This window comes from Orcinus orca, chromosome 1 (assembly GCF_937001465.1).
Source record: "Orcinus orca chromosome 1, mOrcOrc1.1, whole genome shotgun sequence".
Taxonomy (NCBI): Eukaryota; Metazoa; Chordata; class Mammalia; order Artiodactyla; family Delphinidae; genus Orcinus; species Orcinus orca.
This window is the reverse complement of record NC_064559.1, coordinates 60475556-60495248: the sequence shown is the minus strand read 5'-3', so window position 1 is coordinate 60495248 and position 19693 is coordinate 60475556. Positions and strand designations below refer to the sequence as shown.

Genomic DNA, 19693 nt, shown 5'->3' with positions numbered 1-19693 from the left:
CAATGAGAAGACCACGCACTGCAATGAAGAGCAGCCCCCACTCGCCACAACTAGAGAAAGCCCACATGCAGCAACAAAGACCCAACACAGCCAAAAATAAATAAATTTATATATATAAAAAAGAAAGAATTGTCACATCATTGTCTCAGTCAAAACTATCAACATTTTTCTTGTTATTGACATTTATGGAAACATTCATTTCCAAGAAGACAAGGAGACCTCTGAACTTTCCAAGCTTTCTGGTCTGAATAGGAAGCAGTTTGGCAAGATTATCAACCACCATCACCAAGGAAATGAACTCTAAGCTAAGAGTTAAAAGGTAAGTAGAAATGGGTCAGGCAAAGATGAATATAGAGGGGGTAGAGCATCCAAGGAAAGAGAACAACATACGTGAAAGTCCAGGATTGGTGAATAGTTGACAGTACATAGTCAAAGTCAAGAAGAGTTCAGAGAATCTGGGTAGTGAAAGATAAGACTAGAAAAAGAAGCAGGGACCAGCTTGTAAACCCTGTGAAGTACCCTCAACATAATCCTAAATGCCATAAGCAGCAGCTGAAGAGTTTCAATCAGTTGTTCAACAAATATTGATTGAAAGCCTTTTACGTGCAGGCACCCTCCTAAGCACTGAGGATACAGCCATGAATAGGACAGATAAAGTCCCAGATCTCACGAAACTGACATTCTGAAGAGGGAGAGGAAGACAACAGATAAGTAAACATATAATTGAACAAGGTGATTTCAGGCAGTGATATCTATTGTGAAGAATATAAAACAAGGCTATGGACAATGAGAAGGTGAGGGAAGGAAAGCTACCTATCTTTGGATAGTTAGAATAGGTCTCTCTGAGAAGGTGACCACATTTGAACTGAGACCCGAAGGATATCAAGAAGCTATGTGCAAAGATGTGCGACAGACATTTAGAGTGAATAGTAAGTGCAAATGCCCTGAGGTGGGAGCAAACTTGGCCTGCTCAAGGAATAAAAAGAAGGTCAGTGTGCCTATAGTGTAGTGAGCTAGGAGGGAAAAAATTGGATGCAATTATTTGCTTAGAATTTCAAAAAGTGATCATTGATATTAACATGTTTCTGGTGGAAAAGTTTTGGTGTTTCATTGGTTGTGGTTAATATCTTTCAAAGTTGTTTCCTGTTCAGGATAAAAAGCTGGAAGTACCATTTGGAAAGTCCCAAGGTTCACCAGGGTCCTTAGGATTAACTGTTTCCAAAACTCTGTCAGTAACAAGAAAATCATTGATATTCTTGACTAGTTTAGACAATGGACAGATAATTCTCAAACAAGATTTGTTTTAAGAAGACATTTTCCATAGCAATCAGACAATAGTCCTCAGTGACTAATATGGTAAGACAAAGGGTGTTAGCTGTTTCCCCCAACCTCTTGGCTTGCTGTATCTTACTTTTCCACCCTTTGTTCCTGAAATTGTCAAATCCATAAACTTACCAAGGGTTGACTAGCCTCTGGGGAACTGCTGTACATTCAGCAAACTGACAATGGACAGATTTATACACCATGGATAACTAATAGGAAATAGCTTGAATGGAAAATAAGAGTTTTTCATTTGCAAATGGGTTCCTTTTCTAAGAGCAACTACTGGAGAAACTGTCATGCAAGCAAAATTAATCTTTGGAGTCCCCTTTCCCTTTTTGTGTGTGTGTCTTCTCTTTCTATAGGCGTCAGAAGTATTGTGGTCACTGAATCTCACCTTTACAGAAAAAAAAGTGATTTGATAAAATAATTTACATGAAAGTATTATTGTTCTAATGTAATTGTATTTTCAAAGGGATCCCAAGGAGAGAGACAATCTAAGTGTCCATCAATAGATGAATGGATAAAGAAAATGTGGTACACTCGTGCACGCACGTGCACGCACACACACACACACACACACACACACACACACACACACACACACTCACACTGGAATACTACACAGCCATGAAAAAGAAAGGAAATCCTGCCATTTGAGACAACATAGATAAACTATGAAGGAATTTTACTAAGTAAAGTCAGGCAGAGAGAGAAAAATACTATATGATCTCACTTATATGTGGAATCTTAAAAAAAAATCTCATAGAAAAAGAGATCAGATTTGTGGTTGCCAGAGGCAGGGGTGGTGGGGCGGGTGGGAGAATTGGATGAAGGTGGTCAAAAGTTACAAACTTCCAGTTTATACCTACCTGGAAGATAAAGATAAATAAGTACTGGGGATGTAATGTAGGACATGATGTTTATAGTTAACACTGCTCTATGGGATATTGAAAAGTTGCTAAGAGAGCAAATCCTAAAAGTTCTCACCACGAGGAAAAAAAATGCTTTTTTCTTTCTTTTTTTTCATATTTATATGAGATGATGGATGTTAACTAAACTGGTGGTAATCATTTCCAAAAGTATTTAAGTCAAGTCATTATGCTGTACACCTTAAACTTATACTGTGCTGTACGTTAATTATATCTCAATGAAACTGAATGAAAAAATAAAATTTTTATAAAAAGAGAGAGAAGGAAGCCCAGGTAGTCATAATGGGGTAAGTAACCTTTGATAATGAAAGATTGCTTTATGAGGAATGGTTATAGCAGTGTTCTAGAGACACGATGCAAATGGTAGTTTTGGCTAAATTAAGGAGAGTCTTGAATGTAGACTAAGAGATTTGAACTTCACCCTTGAGATAATAAAGAGTTACTGAAAGTTTTTGAGTAAAGGAGTGATGTAATAAAATACTGACCCATTTCTCAGGCACTGAGGCCTTTCTCCAGAAGTCTGGTAGGGGGAGGTTGCCCTTGGAATAATCAGGGCTACCAAAGTAAGTTCTCAAAATTTCCCCCAGAAAGTCTTCTATGGTGACCCCAATTTTACCACTTCTTTATGAAGACATCCTGAGTCCTCTTTTCCATACACTTGGTCCTTATGGTTCTGAGACAATGTAAATAAAGACAGAAACAGTTATGCTGACAGAGTATTACGAGATTATGGTGAACTCCTGGTGTGTTTTATGCCATAGGAGATAAATCAAGAATTAATTTCTTTCTTATGTTTTAGATTTTTAAAAAATGAATGCAAATGTATGGTCTAATATTTTCTTCCTTTCTCCTTACAAGGAGGGGTCTTATATACCCACTTTGGAGACCACAGTCTTTGAAAATGGGAACCTATTAAAGATTTTAATGAGGGGAGAGACGAGAAGATTTTAATCAGGTGTGCTATGAAAACTATTATCTGGTGGTACGGGTTGAATGGATTAGGATTGGTCAAATTAGCATTGGGTGAATGGGGGAAATCCTTGATTAGAGAAAAACAAAGGAAGCAATTAACTAAATAATGGCTGTGGCAGCTCTAGAAAGTTTGTTTTAGCCAAATATGGGTATGAAAATGAAACATGAATCAAGAACAGTGGTTTCAAATAAGACCAATGTCACATGTTTATAGGAAACTTTAGTGTACAATATTACATTTGAAACTCAGAGCTCAGTGGGGATAAACAGAACAAATACCCAACATTTTACTGAAGAGGAGATATGAGAGAGATCTTGGTCATTTGCTGAAGGGCATGTTCACAGTTACTCAGGGCAAGGGTCAGGTCCAGGACTCAGGTCTGTCTGACTTCTATTCCAGTGGCCTTCCCACAACACCATGCTACCTGCTGCTTCCTTGGATGTGTGTCTTTGCTGTGTGCTCCTGGCTCTGAGATGTGCTTAGTGTTTAAGAAACAACAGAAAGTCACAACACTCTGGTATGAAGATGCCCCCAAGAAATATTCAGGCCTGTAAGGTTTCTATTGCTTTCCCTGAGAATTTTATGGATGTTTGAATGAAATAAACACATCTTCACAGATTGATCATTATGTGTGGTAAGAAAAATCCAAGGGCTTATGCTCAGAGGTCTGTTACAGGCTTAACAGATAGGAAGGGCGACATTTTCCTTGAATCTTGGGTGTAGGTTTTTTAAAAAAAACCCACTCTCTAAAATATTTTTTTCTCAACACAATTTAAAACTAAAGTACTAAACTGTATTAGCTTATTTTAAAAGAATGCCAATTTGTAATGTGCCCATAGAACATGTAATTTAGATTGGTAAAATGAAGTTTTGAAGAAATATAATTGATGGCAAATTTTAACAGGAAAAGCATTGAATTTAAAAGCTTTTACCTGGGGCTTCCCTGGTGGTGCGGTGGTTAAGAATCTGCTTGCCAGTGCAGGGAGCACCGGTTCGAGCCCTGGTTCAGGAAGATCCCACATGCCACGGAGCAACTAAGCCCGTGCGCCACAACTACTGAGCCTGTGATCTAGAGCCTGCGAGCCACAACTACTGAGCCCGTGTGCCACAACTACTGAAGCCTGCGTCCCTAGAGCCTGTGCTCCGCAACAAGAGAAGCCACCACAATGAGAAGCCCGCACACCGTAAGGAAGAGTAGCCCCTGCTCGCCGCAACGAGAGAAAGCCCGTGCGCAGCAATGAAGACCCGACGCAGCCAAAAATAAATTAATTAAAAACAAAACAAGAAGAAGCTTTTACCTGTTACCATGAGTCAGCTTCACATCTGACTGAGGTCATGTAGCGCCATGATTTGGAGCTTTGCTTCCTATGGTGCCAGCCATAGTCTAGCAGCAACAGCGCCTGAGCTTGTTAGAAATCCAGAATCTCCCCCCGCCCACCTCCCGCAGCACCTAGAAATGTGCTTGCCAGATAGTAGGTGCTCAGTAAATATTCAATGAGTCAAGGAATTAACATATTCTCAGCGTTCAGTGCTTTTTCATGGACCAGTCCTTCTGCCCTCCCAACCCCACTCCTCTAGCCATCTGATAAAAATTTACTTACATTTGAGTCTGAGATCAAGTGTTATCTCTTCTGAGAAGTCTTCCCTCACAGGCCCAAAGGAATTTCTCCTGTGTGTTAGCCCTGGCTCAAGGGTGACTGCCAGTATTGCTTTCTCCTCTTGCATGTTAATTGTTTGTTTGCATGTCTATGTAAGGAAACTAGTAACTTCCTCTAATGAAGTAAAACCCCTATCCTTTAGGATTGGCAATGGGGAAACTCTTAATTAAGAAGCGAGGTAGTACTCACCCCACATTCCCCTTATGAGATCTAGCTTACTCATCTTTAGCCTATGATCTTTTTTTGCGGTACACGGGCCTCTCACTGCTGTGGCCTCTCCCGTTGCGGAGCATGGGCTCCGGACGCGCAGGCTCAGTGGCCATGGCTCACGGGCCCAGCCGCTCCGCGGCATGTGGGATCTTCCCGGACCGGGGCACGAACCCTCATCCCCTGCATCGGCAGGCAGACTCTCAACCACTGCGCCACCAGGGAAACCCCAAGGTCCCCCTTTTCTTGCGTCCACTTGGAAGAGGCTATCTGTCCCTACAGGACTGTCTCAATTTTTGAAGGTAAGATTTAAAAAAAAGAAAGGCAGAATTTCCTAGCTCTGTGACCAATCTTGCAACTTCTGCTTCTATCTGAAAATCTACTAAGTCACTATCAGATGATTGACACTAGGAAATATCCACCTATCCTCTTCCCCATCCACTTTCTCCCTTATACACCCCATTACAGGCATATGGTCTTAATCTAGAGCTTGAAAGGACAACCCTGTCAGAAACCCGCACAGTATGTGTGACATTCACACAAGAGGTTCCCTAGTTGTGTTACTATTTCTACCGCAGATTGGAAGCTCCCTAAAAACACAGAATGTATCATTTTATCTTTACATCCCGTTGTCAAGCTCAGTGTCTGACATATGATAGGAAGAGGGGCATTTTTCTTGATTCTTGGGTATAGGTTTTTTAAAAGACTGAACTTGGAAGTTAATACTGATTTATTGAGTGATTTTTTTTAGATTGTGACTTATTCCACAAAATTATAAGGTTAAGGATAGTGCTACCGAATTGGTATAAATGGCTAACCATACAATTATCATCCAAATCAGCAGACTTTTGAGAATGCTAGAATGTTAAACCAGATGGGACACTGGGACAACAGGTATGGACCTGGGACTGTCTCAGGTAAACTAGGACGTATGGTTATTCTAGGTTTGAAGCTCAGCAGTGTTGCCCCATAAACCAAATCTCCACCTGGGATGAAATGCTAGGGGTACAGCCAGGTCACTTGGGCTGCCATAAAATGCTTCTCCTTGTCCTCTTACCTTGGTCACATGACCCTGTTCCTTCAGTGTCTTCTCCGCTGTGAGTCACCAGCAGTTCCCCTTCTAGTCACTTGTTTAAAGGTTCAACTCTTGTGCAAATTCCAGGAAATCTCTTGACTCCCTGATTGGTCTTTTTCCTTGGGCTCCAACATCTTACCTTTCCCCAGACTCTTTCTAGTGCTCTAAATTTTAATTGATATAATTCCATATATGTCTCTCTATGATTCTTCATTGCTCTCCTTTCCCTCTTACCTTCCCAGCTTTGTTTGTTTTGCTTTCATACATCTCTCTTCTTCTGAGGCTTGAATCCTATCAGTTATCTATGTTCTGTTTCCCATTAGTTAATCTCTGACCCTTCATAAATTAAATTTGACAAAGTCTCTTGATTAACAAAGGAAAGGCACAAGCCACAGTAAAGGGGGCACGCAGAAGTCAAATATAATTGGGGACTTGTTTATTCATCACACCATTTCTATAAAGATCCAGGAGAAAAGGCGGGTAACTGGAAGTGTGTTTGGTTACCAGAGAACCCAAGAGTAAACTTTTCTTAGAAGTATTACATGTCTTTGAGAGAAATTATTAAAGATGGAAATAGTCTTTTCGACATACAATGAGTACTTGATGAATTCTTGTTGGCAAGAGAATGCATTTGGGCTTTAGCATAGTACAGAATTCCGTTTGATTTGTTAAGTATTGGACAAGATTAAACATGAATGGACTGGCGCCTAGGAAGTGGCTCCTAGCAGGGGGCTCAATTCTTCCTCTTACTACAATACTCCTGAGAGGTAAAAACTTCCCATGCACGTTTATGTGTGACCAAACAGTGGGACCATATAAGATGTCTTTATTTTTTAATTGAAATATAACTGACATACAACATTATATTAGTTCCAGATGTAAAACATAATGACTCAATATATGTATATATTTTGAAATGATCACCACAATAAGTTTAGCTACTATCTGTCACCATACAAGGTTATAAAAATTTTTTCTTGGGATGAGAACTTATAAGATTTATTTTCTTAGCAACTTTCAAATTTGAAATGCAATATTATTGACTATAGACACCATGCTGTATATTACCTCCCCATGACTTATTTATTTTATAACTGGAAGTTTGTACCTCTTAATTCCCTTCACCCACTTCACCCCAACCCCCTTCCCCTCTGGCAATTTTGTTCTCTGTATCTATGAGTTTTGTTTTGTTTATTTGTTTGTCTTTTTTAGATTAACAATGAACTATCAGAAAGAGAAATTAATAAAACAATCCCACTCACAATTGCATCAAAAAGAATAACATATCTAGGACTAAATTTAACTAAGATGCCTCTTTAGACCAATTATGGGTAGAGCAATTTACATTCAGCCTCTGACATCTGCTTTTGTCCTTTATTATTAAGGAATTGGATAAAATGTCAATATGATAGTAATAGATGTTAGGAAACTAAAATTATCAGAGACATAAAAATATCTAATGATTTTGACTCTAAAGTTATTTCTCTTTATGCTGAATTATAGGATTATAGGAGACAGGACAGAAGAGTTTCTGAAGTGTTTTGGGAAGAGAATTAGATATTAATTACAGAATAAGATATTTTTCCTACTCTGAGAAAATGAAAAATATTTAAAATAAACATTTAATGTTTAAAATAAAGGCCGGAACACATTTCCTGTTAAAGGTACTAAAATGTCTCCACATTAGAAACATGTGGGCCACTCTTCCAAGAAAATGTTTCTCTGAGGTATTTTCCTTAGAAGAGAGAATCTTTTTGGTTCTTATTGTAAAAATCTTGGAGAAGCTTGAAAACAGCAAAGCAAACAGGAAACAGAATTCAATTTGTGGAAAGCTCAGAGAAGAAAAGCAAATCACTGAAAATGTAGCTCCCTCTGAAGATTCTTTAAACACAGAAGGTAGGAAAGCAATGATAATAAAAAAGCTGGCATAGAGATAAGTTAATGAGAATATGGTGTGCCAGTGACTGACTGGTGTTTTTCTAGGGCTTTATTCTACCCTTTTACACAAAGTCTCCTCTAAAAAATGCACCCCAAACACTCTTTTTCATGCTATCTAAAACAAGTTCAGAGTCAAGTTTATAAAAATTCACCAGAAATAATTTAGCCCAGAACAGCAAAGATCTAGAAGAATTTTGAGTTCTAGGACATTATAGACACACATAAAGAATGTGGTCAAGTCTTGACCTTTCCTACCTCAAATTTCCATTAATAGAATGAGGATGATAAATTTTTCTATCTACCTCTTTGACTAAATAATTTTCTTAGGGTGGGTGGGTTTGTTGTCGACAGGTTCTGAGGCACTGAGTTCTCTGTCGCCTCAGATCTGAAAGATGATTGGGCTGGTTGAATGATTGTTGTTCATTACATTGGGACCAGGAGTTGAACCTCACTGACCTTTTGAATTTCAGAATAAGCTGAGAAAATTGCTAGAGCTATCCTCGTGCTATGTGGCTAACTGGATATGTTAGGAGGCTTTCAGAACTGTGCAGCTGCTACGGTGCAGCTAGGACAGCCGAAGGCCTCTGAGACTCCTGGATGGGGTGCTAGGGACAGGTCTCAGTAGCCATCTGCTTCCAGTTATCATGTTGATAACCTCCGTGGCAGTGTCCAGTGTGCAGGGGGAGGTTACGTGGGAATTCTTGTCTCTGTAGCTCATACCGCAGTTCAAACATTCCTTCTGAGTTCACCTGCTGTAAAATAAGATCCCTAAGACCTCACTCCATAGAATTGTGCTGGTTGCTCCTGACAGAGAGACTGTAAGTCACTGTGAGAAGAGAAAAGAAAAGCACCGTCTCTGACAGCCTCCACCTCCTGGATTTAGTGGATGTTACATGATCCTCCGGTGTTCATCAGTTTACTGCCCATTTTCCAATATTTTACCAGTCAGAAAGTTGTGGAAGTTTGTAAGGCTAAAGCACAGGGCTACTAAGAAGTGCTGAGGGAGCAAATGGAGCTGAAAACAGCCCTGTTCTACCTGCCCCATCCTGTTCTCTAACCTGAAGCTGTGTCTGCCTGGAGGGCAGAGTGTCTTTTTCTTTGCACCAAGCCACCACAGTCCAGCAGCAGCATGGCCGAGGCACTGGGGGTTCTGTGACAATGAGTACATCTGATTCTACTGCAAAAGCTTATGGTACATACTGCCAAAAGCAAACCTTCACATCGACTTTTTCCATCCCATCAGTATACACCACAAAAAAAAGATAGCAGCAGCATTCCCTTCATTGTATTTTTAAAGATCATAACCTCCTCGGCCACTTATCCTGTTGTGTAAGGGGTAAGAGTTGTCCTTTTTGGGTGTTTTGGCATTGCAGAGCATTAAGGATCAAGAAGAATGCATCTTGTAAATTTGTTGCTAAAATTCAGTCACATGCAGGCTATGTTCTGCCTTTAAACTTTCCGATTCTCAGATGTGCCTGTACACTTAGTTCCATTTCCCTTGCCCCACAGAGGCTCTCTGCCCATAGCTCATAAACTGGGGAGGGTGACGGTGGAGGATGTCTCCATGCAGAACAGGAGCTGACACACTTCCTTTACAATACTTTCTTTAGTAATATTTAGCTTACTAAGTTGTTTGTTATTATTGTAATTTTTACTGTTTCTTTCAAACAGAGTATTAATCCTTCTCCTGAAAACGCACTTTGACAACTTCCTGTATAGATGATGAAGCTATTTTTAAGGGTTATCTGAGTTCACTTTTAATTCCTTAAGAAAACAGCAATTGGAATTGTGAGATACTACCTAATGGTGATAAGGGTTCTGTAGCTTCTGCCAACCAACCTGGTTGACTAGAAGCTGCATCCCAGGGCTGCAAAAAAGTATTCTTTTATGGCACAGAGAGTTTCCTCTGCTGGGCTGCACCCAAGTTATGATGGTGATTTTGAATGTGTATTTTAACCCAAAGAAAAGACTTAATATCAGCAAGCTCAGTGCCACCATAACACAGTATGAGAAGTTAAGGAAATTCTAGCTGAGGTGTAGGCAAAGAATCAAGTTTACATTGTCACATAGTTTACTTGCTATTTCTTTTTTTCAAATAGCTATGTATTAAGCTATAATAAAACCTGAATAAAACACTATGGAGGGTACTGAAGAGTGAAGGCATATTTTCTCCTCTAGATGAGCAGCTGACCCCATCAGACCCCATCTCCCCTGAGGACAGTACAGCACATGTGTCATTGGCAACTGCATTTGACAAGGAAGTGTGTCAGCTCCTGGTCTGCATGGAGACATCCCCTGTTTCTGAGCTTCAGGCAGAGAGCCTCTGTGGGGCAGTGGAAATGGAACTAAGGGTACAGGCACATCTGACAAATGGGGAGTTTAAAGGCAGAACACAGGCTACATGTGAATGAGTTTTTAGAAAAAAATTTACAAGATGCATTCTTCTTCATCCTTAATGCTCTGCAATGCCAAAGCATCCAAAAAAGACAACTTGGAAACTGCAAGGTGAAGTTTGGGGAGGGTTGTGGAGGGAGAGAATGGGGTTGGTCTTGGGCAGTGAAACTTCTGGAATCTATTTGTTTCTCCAAGTTCTGAACTGGGATTTGTAAACTGTAAAGTCACAAACCCAATTTTTAAGAAAAGTGAACAAGGCTTCCTATTTGATTGTGAAAACAGGATGACAGGATGAAAAATATTATGAGAATTCATGAACATAATAATTTCCATTTATACATAGGAACCATGTGGAAGGAAGCATGGTAAGTGCTCAATACTACTTTTTTTTTTTTTTTTTTTTTGTAGTGAAGGAAGGTGAAGCATTTATTGTAAGGCACCAGTGCAAGGAGAATGCGTGACTCATGCTCTAAAACTCCAAACTCCCTGAAAGGTTTCCAATATTAACTATTATTCCTTAAAAGAATTCTGTTAGGGAGATATTACTATAAACCCCATTTTGCAGTTGGGGAAACTGAATTTTAACCCAAGTATTGGACTCCAAAGCTCATTGTCTTAACATATATGCCTCTTTAAATAATTAAGCTATTTACATGAGAAAGTGCACTATGCATCCTTCTCCTGGATTTATATCCATAATTTTATCTCAAGTCTCTTTTGCTGCCAGCTATCTTGGGTAGATGTGTCCCTGTTCGGCTGTCATCTCCAGAATTATCTTTAATGCCCAGGATTATCTAGTTCCTAGGACTGGGCTTCTGCTTTGACTCCTGCTGTTTTCACTGGACCCCCCTCCCGTTGAGGGCCGGTGTCTCTTCTACTCCTGGAGAGGCCTCCTAGATGACACCTCTTTGGGTATCTAATTTGTCATGGAGAACTGAGAGATACCTATTTGTCTCAAAATTATTGATGCTGACTATTGTTATTGGACTCTATCTAATGCTTTGTACCTCCTCAATTAGCTAAAACTGCTGTCAGGGCCTATTCTACCTTATCTAGTAGGTGGGTCTGGAATTGTAGCTGTGATACTTGCAGTAACAGTATCCTAGGTAAAAGCATCTGACTACTACATGTCCTCTCAGTAGCTACACCTGTGCATTTACCTGATGGAATACAAATTATTTGATTATAAATGACTTTCTTCATATTATAGTTTTATTTATATATATATATATATACATACATACATACACACATATATGATATATATGCATTAGGGATTTATGTATAATACATATAATTTTTAATGATGTGTGTAAATAAGTTTCTTTAACAATGACTTTCATTTTGGAATAATAAAAGGGTGCTAAGAAATATATGTGATGAAAAATAGGCATTTTAAGACTACTGGGGTGGTGAAGAGTGAAGCTTTTAAAAAGACTTCAGTTCAGATTCTGATTCTGAATGTGAGGAATGTGATTGGGATCAAATTACTTACTTTCTTGAGTCTCAATTTTTTTTTTGTTGTTGTTCATTAATTTATTTTCGGCTGCGTTGGGTCTTCGTTGTTGTATGTGGTCTAGTTGTGGCAAGCGGGGGCTTCTCTTGTTGCGGAGCATGGGCTCTAGGCATGTGGGCTTCAGTAGTTGTGGTGCACGGGCTCTGTAATTGTGGTTCGCGGGCTCTAGAGCACAGGCTCAGTAGTTGTGGTGCATGGGCTTAGTTGCTCCGCGGCATGTGGGATCTTCCTGGACCAGGGCTCGAACCCATGCCCCCTGCATTGGCAGCTGGATTTTTAAACACTGCACCACCAGGGAAGTCCCTCAATTTCTTTATAAAATCTAGCTAGTAATTATAACCTAATTCAGGGCTGTTACGAATATTATATGTTAGTATATGTAAATCTCTTCTACCCTGCATATAGTAAATGCTGAAAACTGTTAGCTATTATGATCATTATTAAAATGGGGATGATATATACTTTATGAGGTTATAAATATTAAGCAAGATATATACAAAGTGCCTAGTTAACAGATGTCCAGTAAATATCACATTTCATTGAATCCAAGTCGTACCATTATTTTAGGTACCTTCAAGAAGGAAAAAAATACTGCCAGTTGTACAATAATTATTAGACAGTAAGGTAGACCCCAATTTTAGATATGTTAAGTGTGAACATTTTTGCATTAGAATCAAAATACTTTTTCTCCCCTTCTTTGCCCTACTTAACTAGTGAAGAGTCTTTACTCCCCAGAATCTGGAATTCTGTTTCCTATTCTTTTTCCTCCTACCAAGACCCTAGGGTCTCCTTCTTCCTGGCTAAAAAGGGCTACAAGCACTGTAAGTTTTCTGTACCATCTTTATATTCTCTATCATGATTCCCCTTATTTCTTCCATCTTAATGTTGAATTCAACTGCTCAGCATTCTAATTCTTATTATACAAGATAAATGAATATAAAAATAAAACAAAACAAAAACTTCTTCCTAGTTACCCAAGGCCTTCAATCTAATATTTAGATTCAGAATCATTTAGTGATGCATATGTATGCCTTTAGAATTAACAGCATGGTGATCGATCAGGCACTTCATGTGAACAGAAACTGACAAAGACTGGGAAGAAATTCAAACTTGAGGTAAAAAATGGCAGATTTTCCTGGGAACAAATTTATATGCTAAAGGTGGTAGAAAGGTGAAATTGAATGAAAGTGGAGAACAGAAAACTTTCCCACAAAATGATTTCCTAGGAGCTCTTTTCAAATGCTGAGGAGCACTATTTTTTCAGTCTCACTTAGCAAGTACAATGTCGCTAATATAGTTGGTCTCTTATTTGGATAAACAAAACTAAATATCATAATTTCAGAAAAAAATAACAGCAAAGCAGAAATCGAACATTCAAGTTTTGGTTATTTTGTTTATTTCACTTAGGACACTCAGTGGGCATTAACTGGGGTACTTAAAATTCATCTCAATTAGGAATCTCTTTAGTCCTTCATCAATTATTTCGAGTGTTCTCATCTCAAATACATTCCTGTCTTCAACAAACTTCTGAAAGAGATGAGTACCTCCACCCACACCAAAATAATGTGCTTTGCTGGCCAAAAGCACCCGTCCATTTTTATCTAACAATCTAAGGAATGTTTGGTGCAGAGGACCATAATAACCTGGATTGTAAATGGTTTCTGAGGTAAGAATGAGATCATATTTTTCAAAACGTTCTTCACTGCTTAGTAAAAGCTTACAAAACTCAGACCACTCCCCAGAAAAGAACCGGAATTTACATAGTGCTTGTGCTACTTTTGATTTCCTGAACCTTTTCACATCTGGTTCGTTTACATCATTTTCTTCATCTTCCAAAGTGGAGTTAGCCACTACATTAGGTAAGGTTACTTCATCAATCACCACACTGTTATAATCTTGAAAATGAATTTCTTTGGCACCTCCCTTGAACGCCATTATACCCAGCAACCCTGATCCACAACCAAGATCCAACACTTTTTTCCCAGCAAATTTCACTTTGGCCTTTGTAAAGTATGCCAGGAGGTCAAAGGTACATTCCCAGATTTTTAAACCTCCTTCATAAACACCTGTAATCAGATCAGAGTGAGCAGAAAAGCTTTTTGAAATGATGTTTTCTCCAGGGAAGTTCTCTTTCAACAAGATGGTTTTCACTACTGATATGCTCATATGCTGGAGACCTGGCAATGTTTCTATGACTTTATTTTCTAACACTTTCTTTAAATCTTTAGGCATAGCATGCTCTTTGGCAACTCTAAAGCAGGGCTGTTTTTCATGTGGCTCCAAGCTACTTGAACTGTTAGCTGCATTGAGTGAGCTGTCTGTGTCTTGAGAGGGACCTGCATTTCCTGCTGACTTATGCTCCCACAAGTGATCCTGAAGCAGGTCAAACTGTTCTGTAGAACGTTTTTTGTCTCTATGTGTACCTTTTTGTCTTTCTGAGACTGAAGACTCTTTTGAGGAATCTAGGGCCAAAGCTCCATCTCCAAGGGATGTTAATTCATCTTCCAGATGGTCTTCTATAGTGAAATTAAATTGAAAAGCCATTCTCTCATAAAATGCACACAATCGTTAAACTCAAAGGAAGGTTCTTCAACTTCTGGATAGAACTGATGACACACACGTAAACCTGCTTCAATTATTCTGTTAGTTTTGCTGGAGATCCATTTCTCTTTAGCTGCTTATCAACAGTTACAATATTCAGAGATATTTCCAAATGACTTTTAAGAGGTCTTTGCTCTTTTTTCAATTTAGCTCTGGAGGAAAAAAAAAGAAAATTGTTATTAAAAAGCAAAATGACACATTTTACGTAAATGTAATATTAAACAGTCCCCTGCTCCACCCCCAGCAGCTGCCTTTTCTATGAAAGCGGTGGAGGGACAGGGAGATAAAGAGACTTGAAAACACACACATCCTTCAGGTTTCAAAAGCTGCAGAAGAGGGCTTCCCTGGTGGCACAGAGCTTGAGAATCTGCCTGCTAATGCAGGGGACACGGGTTTGAGCCCTGGTCTGGGAGGATCCCACATGCCGCGGAGCAACTAGGCCCGTGAGCCACAAGTACTGAGCCTGCGCGTTTGGAGCCTGTGCTCCGAAACAGTGAGAAGCCACGATAGTGAGAGGCCCGCGTACCGCGATGAAGAGTGGCCCCCGCTTGCCACAACTAGAGAAAGCCCTCGCACAGAAACGAAGACCCAACACAGCAAAAATAAATTAATTAATTAATAAACTCCTACCCCCGACATCTTAAAAAAAAAAAAGCTGGAGAAGAGAATAAACCGTAAAAACAAACAAAATAACAGCAGCAGCAACAACTAGAAATAAGGTAAAGTCCAAAATTCTCAGGCAGGAAATGACAAGCCTAGCTATTTAGTGTGTTTCATCTGTCACGACCCTGCCCAAACATATTAACCTCCGAAACTGCCAGAATCTCTTCAATCTGTTACCGTTTCAAGTAACAGGACTTCAAGATTGTATTTTGATAAATGAACATCCCTTTAAAAACAGGCACAGGTATGCTCTGATGTGTGTAAATTCATTCAGATGACCTCACTACAAACATTTCGTGGAGACCTGCAGCTCTAAGTGTACTGGGAGTGAGGTAACTGTGGAGTAATTAGTAAAGATTAGCTTGACACAGAATAAGGGCACTGAACTGTGCGGGGAGATCCGTAGAAAATGGAAGCAACTTAATAAAGAGACTCTTCTCTGTATCTACTGGCTAGACACTTAAAATATACCGTCTACTTAAATTTGCACAACAGTTCTGGCAGGTGGGTCTTTATCCCCATTACATAGGACGTACAGAGTAGGGTCAACACATTAAGTGGGTAGGAAGGCGCCTGTTTCTATCCCATTTCACAGCGGGGCTTGGAGTCATTTCTGGCTGTAAGTCCCAGGTCAAACCCGACACCAGATGTGCAACCTCAAAGCCCCAAGGGACGGAGTGTAGCAAATCTGTGGACTCCCGGCCCTCACCTCCCCCAAAGCGTCTCAAAAGCAACGTTACAGCGATCCAGACCTGTGGACGCTAGCTCCCCGGCAGGTTCCCAGCTCCAGAGTAATCCGGCCAGACCCTCCCGACTGAAAGCGCGCACCAGTGTGTCGAGGCCTCCGCGGGCCAGACAAGCCCGGCTTTATTCCCAGTCGTGTGGGGCCCGGGCTCACTAAGGAAAGCGGCGCCCTTCCTCTCTATGGTTTTGGCTCGCAAGGCCTGCCGGGACGGTGGGAGTTTCCGGTCTTGGCTCCGGCGGGAGTGTTTCGAAGCTTTGGTCTTGGGCGAAAGCATGTCTCAGGAACGCGCTGTCCCGGCGAGCGCGGTTCCCCTGGAAGAATTAAGTAGCTGGCCGGAGGAGCTATGCCGCCGGGAACTGCCATCTGTCCTGCCTCGGCTCCTTATATCCTTCATTGTCACTTCCACCTAGAGAGGGGTGTGGGGCCTGTCTCCAACCTTCTCTCTTGTCTCATCACACCCGCTGCAGGGCCGTGTTGGGTTCCTGCGGCTTCAACCCTCTCCTTTCTCTGTTGATGAGCGAGATGAGTAAGCGAGGGGAGGAAGGGCGAGCGAGAGCCGTGGGTGCCGAGACCGAAGGCATGCCTGGCTTTGGCATCCGAAGGGCTTGCAGAGGTGTTCTGCCAGTGGTTTTGGCAGTGGATGTGGCGTTTTCTGCCATTTCTCTGGGCCTTTGAGTTGCTCTGTACGTGCAGTTAAGCGTGAGTACTTTTCCATGGGGCGGCGGGAGCGGGGAGAGGCAAGGACTCAGACTTGAGCTGTAAGGTGAGGTGACTGGATGAAGTAGAGAGAGCGAGGTACTCTGAGCTCTCATCTCTAAAATGGGTGGTGAAAATGAATACCTTCCTCACTGTTTTGAGAATCTAAAGGACGTAGTTCTGACATGGTGCCAAGTCTGTAAAAGATGTTCAGTAAATACAAATGTTCTTCCCCTCCCCTTTTTGAACCTCTTTCGGTTTATTGCTGGTGAGAAGGAGTTGCTTCCTTTGCTAATTGGCTTTCATCTGCTGGGTGTGAGGTACTTAACGTCTCCGTTGTCCAGATGCAGGTCATTTAGAAGTCGAATCTTTTTTTGGTTGTAAATGTACCTGGAGTCCTAGCCCTTCATGTTAAAGGGTAATTTTTTTTTAACAGCTTTGAGCACATAAAACTACACTCAAAAGAAAAACAAGACCTTCACTTGAGAGAGTCTGAACACTGCAAAAATAATTTTTTACAGCTGAAGCCAAATATAAATATTACGGTCACATAGAAATCATTCACCTGGGCATTGGCAGGTGGTCCCACTTAGGTACCAAAGCGCTTTCTTAGTTATCGTGTAGACATGGAACTGCTGTCCTCAAGGATTTTTGATTTTGGTAACAAAAAGCCATCCTCCTCCTCACAAAATTTTACTAGGTACAGAATATTATATGTACCAGGCAGTGTTAGGCTTCGGGGGAACAAAGATAAGAAACACGGTTCCTCTTTTTCTTCTCAAGCTTATAGGGGGATTTCAATAATTGAAAGTCAAGCTTGTTTATTTATTTATTTTTATTATTATTATTTTTTTTTGCGGTACGCGGGCATCTCACTGTTGTGGCCTCTCCCGTTGCGGAGCACAGGCTCCGGACGCGCAGGCTCAGCGGCCATGGCTCACAGGCCCAGCCGCTCCGCGGCATGTGGGATCTTCCCGGACCGCGGCACGAACCCGTGTCCCCTGCATCATCAGGCGGACTCTCAACCACTGCGCCACCAGGGAAGCCCTATTTTTTTTATTTTTTATAAATTTATTTATTTTTGGCTGTGTTGGGTCTTTGTTGCTGCGCACGGGCTTTCTCTACTTGTGGCAAGTGGGGGCTGCTCTTCATTGCGGTGCACGGGCTTCTCGTTGTGGTGGCTTCTTGTTGCGGAGCACGGGCTCTAGGCGCACGGGCTTCAGTAGTTGTGGCACGTGGGCTCAGCAGTTGTGGCTCGCGGGCTCTAGAGCGCAGGCTCAGTAGTTGTGGCACACGGGCTTAGTTGCTCCGTGGCGTGTGGGATCTTCCCGGACCAGGGCTCGAACCTGTGTCCCCTGCATTGGCAGGTGGATTCTTAACCACTGCACCACCAGGGAATTCCCAAGCTTGTTTATTTACATTTAAAAAAAAATCAACATTCTCACCTGGTTTTGCATCTCAAACTTAAAATTCAAAAGAACCCAAACCTGTTCTTCCCGCCAGTCTTCTTCATCTAAATAAATGGTTTTACAAGCCAAAACCTTCAGTCCTCTCTCTCTCACATCCAATCAGCAAGTCCTTTTGTTTCTGACCTAGACTATATCTTGAATCCAAATGCTTATCTCCATCCTGGTTGCTACCATTCTTTCAAACCTCCATAACCTCTCACCTGAACTATTGTTAATAGCTCCCTTGCTTCTACTCACGTCCTCTTATAATCCATTCTCCAAAATAAGTTCACAAAAAAGTGAAAAACATGTTGTTTACTTTTTAAACCACCCCCTCCACCCCAGTGGCTTCTTAACAAATTAGGAATAAAATCTAAACTTTTACCTTCAAGGCTCCTCATGTTCTAAGCCTTTTCCTCGCTTACCTAGCTCACTACACTCTGTCCACATATACATGAAGCTCACCTACCTCAGGATCTTCATTTTTGCTGATCCTTCAGCGTAGTTCTTCTCTCAGCCTTTTGTCCATCTCATTATTCAGATCTCAGCTCAGATGTCACGCCAGCAAGCCATTTTCAGTGTCCTCAGTCTTAGGTGGTTCTCCCAAACCCAGTCTGTAATACTTATCTCATTGCCCTGTTCAGTTTTCTAAAGAGCAGAAGCAACCTTAATGGAAATTATCTTGTTTACTTTGTTTTCTTTTTACTTTTCCTCACTGTACTGTAAAGTTCATAAAGGCAGGAATTTTGTTTTCTCCAGCACCTCGAATAGTACCTGGCACATAGTAAGCATTCAGTGAAGGGCTAAAAGATATTGTCATGTTTTAAAACTGCTTGAAAATCTCATTAGATAAATTTTTTTTCAGCTTTTGGTTTTACTTCAGCACTTTTTCTACAAATGAAAGAAATTTTCAGTAACTCCATCACCCAAACATAATTATTTTCATGTTTTGCATTTCACACGTTATTTTCCAGTCTTTCTTTTTTTTGCGGGGGGGGGGGGGGCGCCGCTCGGCCTGCGGGATCTTAGTCCCCTGACCAGGGATCAAACTTGTGCCCCCTGCAGTGGAAGCGCAGAGTCTTAACCACTGGACTGCCAGGGAAGTCCCTTATTTTCCAGTCTTTACCTGCATGTCTGCATAATTATAACTTATGTTTAATTTTGGAAGAGGCTAGAATTTTTTTGACCTTTACTGAAATTGATCCACGATGCAAATTCTACCCTACTGAACTAAAATGAGTTAATGACTATATTTCATTTTGATTGCTGCTGTAAGATGTATATGCAAAGTAAGATTTCAGAAAAAGAATCAATTCCTGTATTACTGTGACAGAGTTATGGCTTATTCATTTTTCTTATTGACACATACTTTAATAATTTGTATATTATTTTTACAGGAAAACATTTCTAACAATTATTCTGAATGGTAGAAAAGTGTATAGTTTATAATGTAATTACCATTAACGTTTGTAATGAACATAGCATAATTTATTATGACGTATTTGTAAGCTTCTATGTGCAGAAGAG

General features: G+C 40.7%; 2 protein-coding genes across 9 annotated transcripts in view; one reads left to right on the top strand and one right to left on the bottom strand.

Annotated features, from left to right (window-relative positions):
* The window catches only part of FIRRM (FIGNL1 interacting regulator of recombination and mitosis), a 246035-nt gene that overhangs the window by 177554 nt on the left and 48788 nt on the right, over positions 1-19693 (top strand). For 3 of the 8 annotated variants that reach the window (XM_033428047.2, XM_033428046.2, XM_012532995.3), the window contains exon 1: positions 16243-16405. The exons of 1 other annotated variant lie outside the window; for it this stretch is intronic. In XM_033428047.2, coding sequence (XP_033283938.1) covers positions 16295-16405 — 111 coding nt within the window. In that variant the 5' untranslated portion in view covers positions 16243-16294. Of the gene's footprint in view, positions 1-16239; positions 16406-16589; positions 16706-19693 lie in introns of those variants that run through there. 4 more of the 8 variants (XR_007479551.1, XM_033428051.2, XM_033428048.2 and 1 more) reach the window with 3 other exon arrangements.
* Positions 13387-16213, bottom strand: METTL18 (methyltransferase like 18). Its single transcript, XM_004269741.4, has 2 exons — positions 16030-16213; positions 13387-14766 (listed from the first exon to the last, which is right to left on the bottom strand). Exon 2 carries the CDS (start codon positions 14555-14557, stop codon positions 13436-13438), a length of 1122 nt encoding a protein of 373 aa, XP_004269789.1. The 5' UTR covers positions 14558-14766; positions 16030-16213; the 3' UTR covers positions 13387-13435.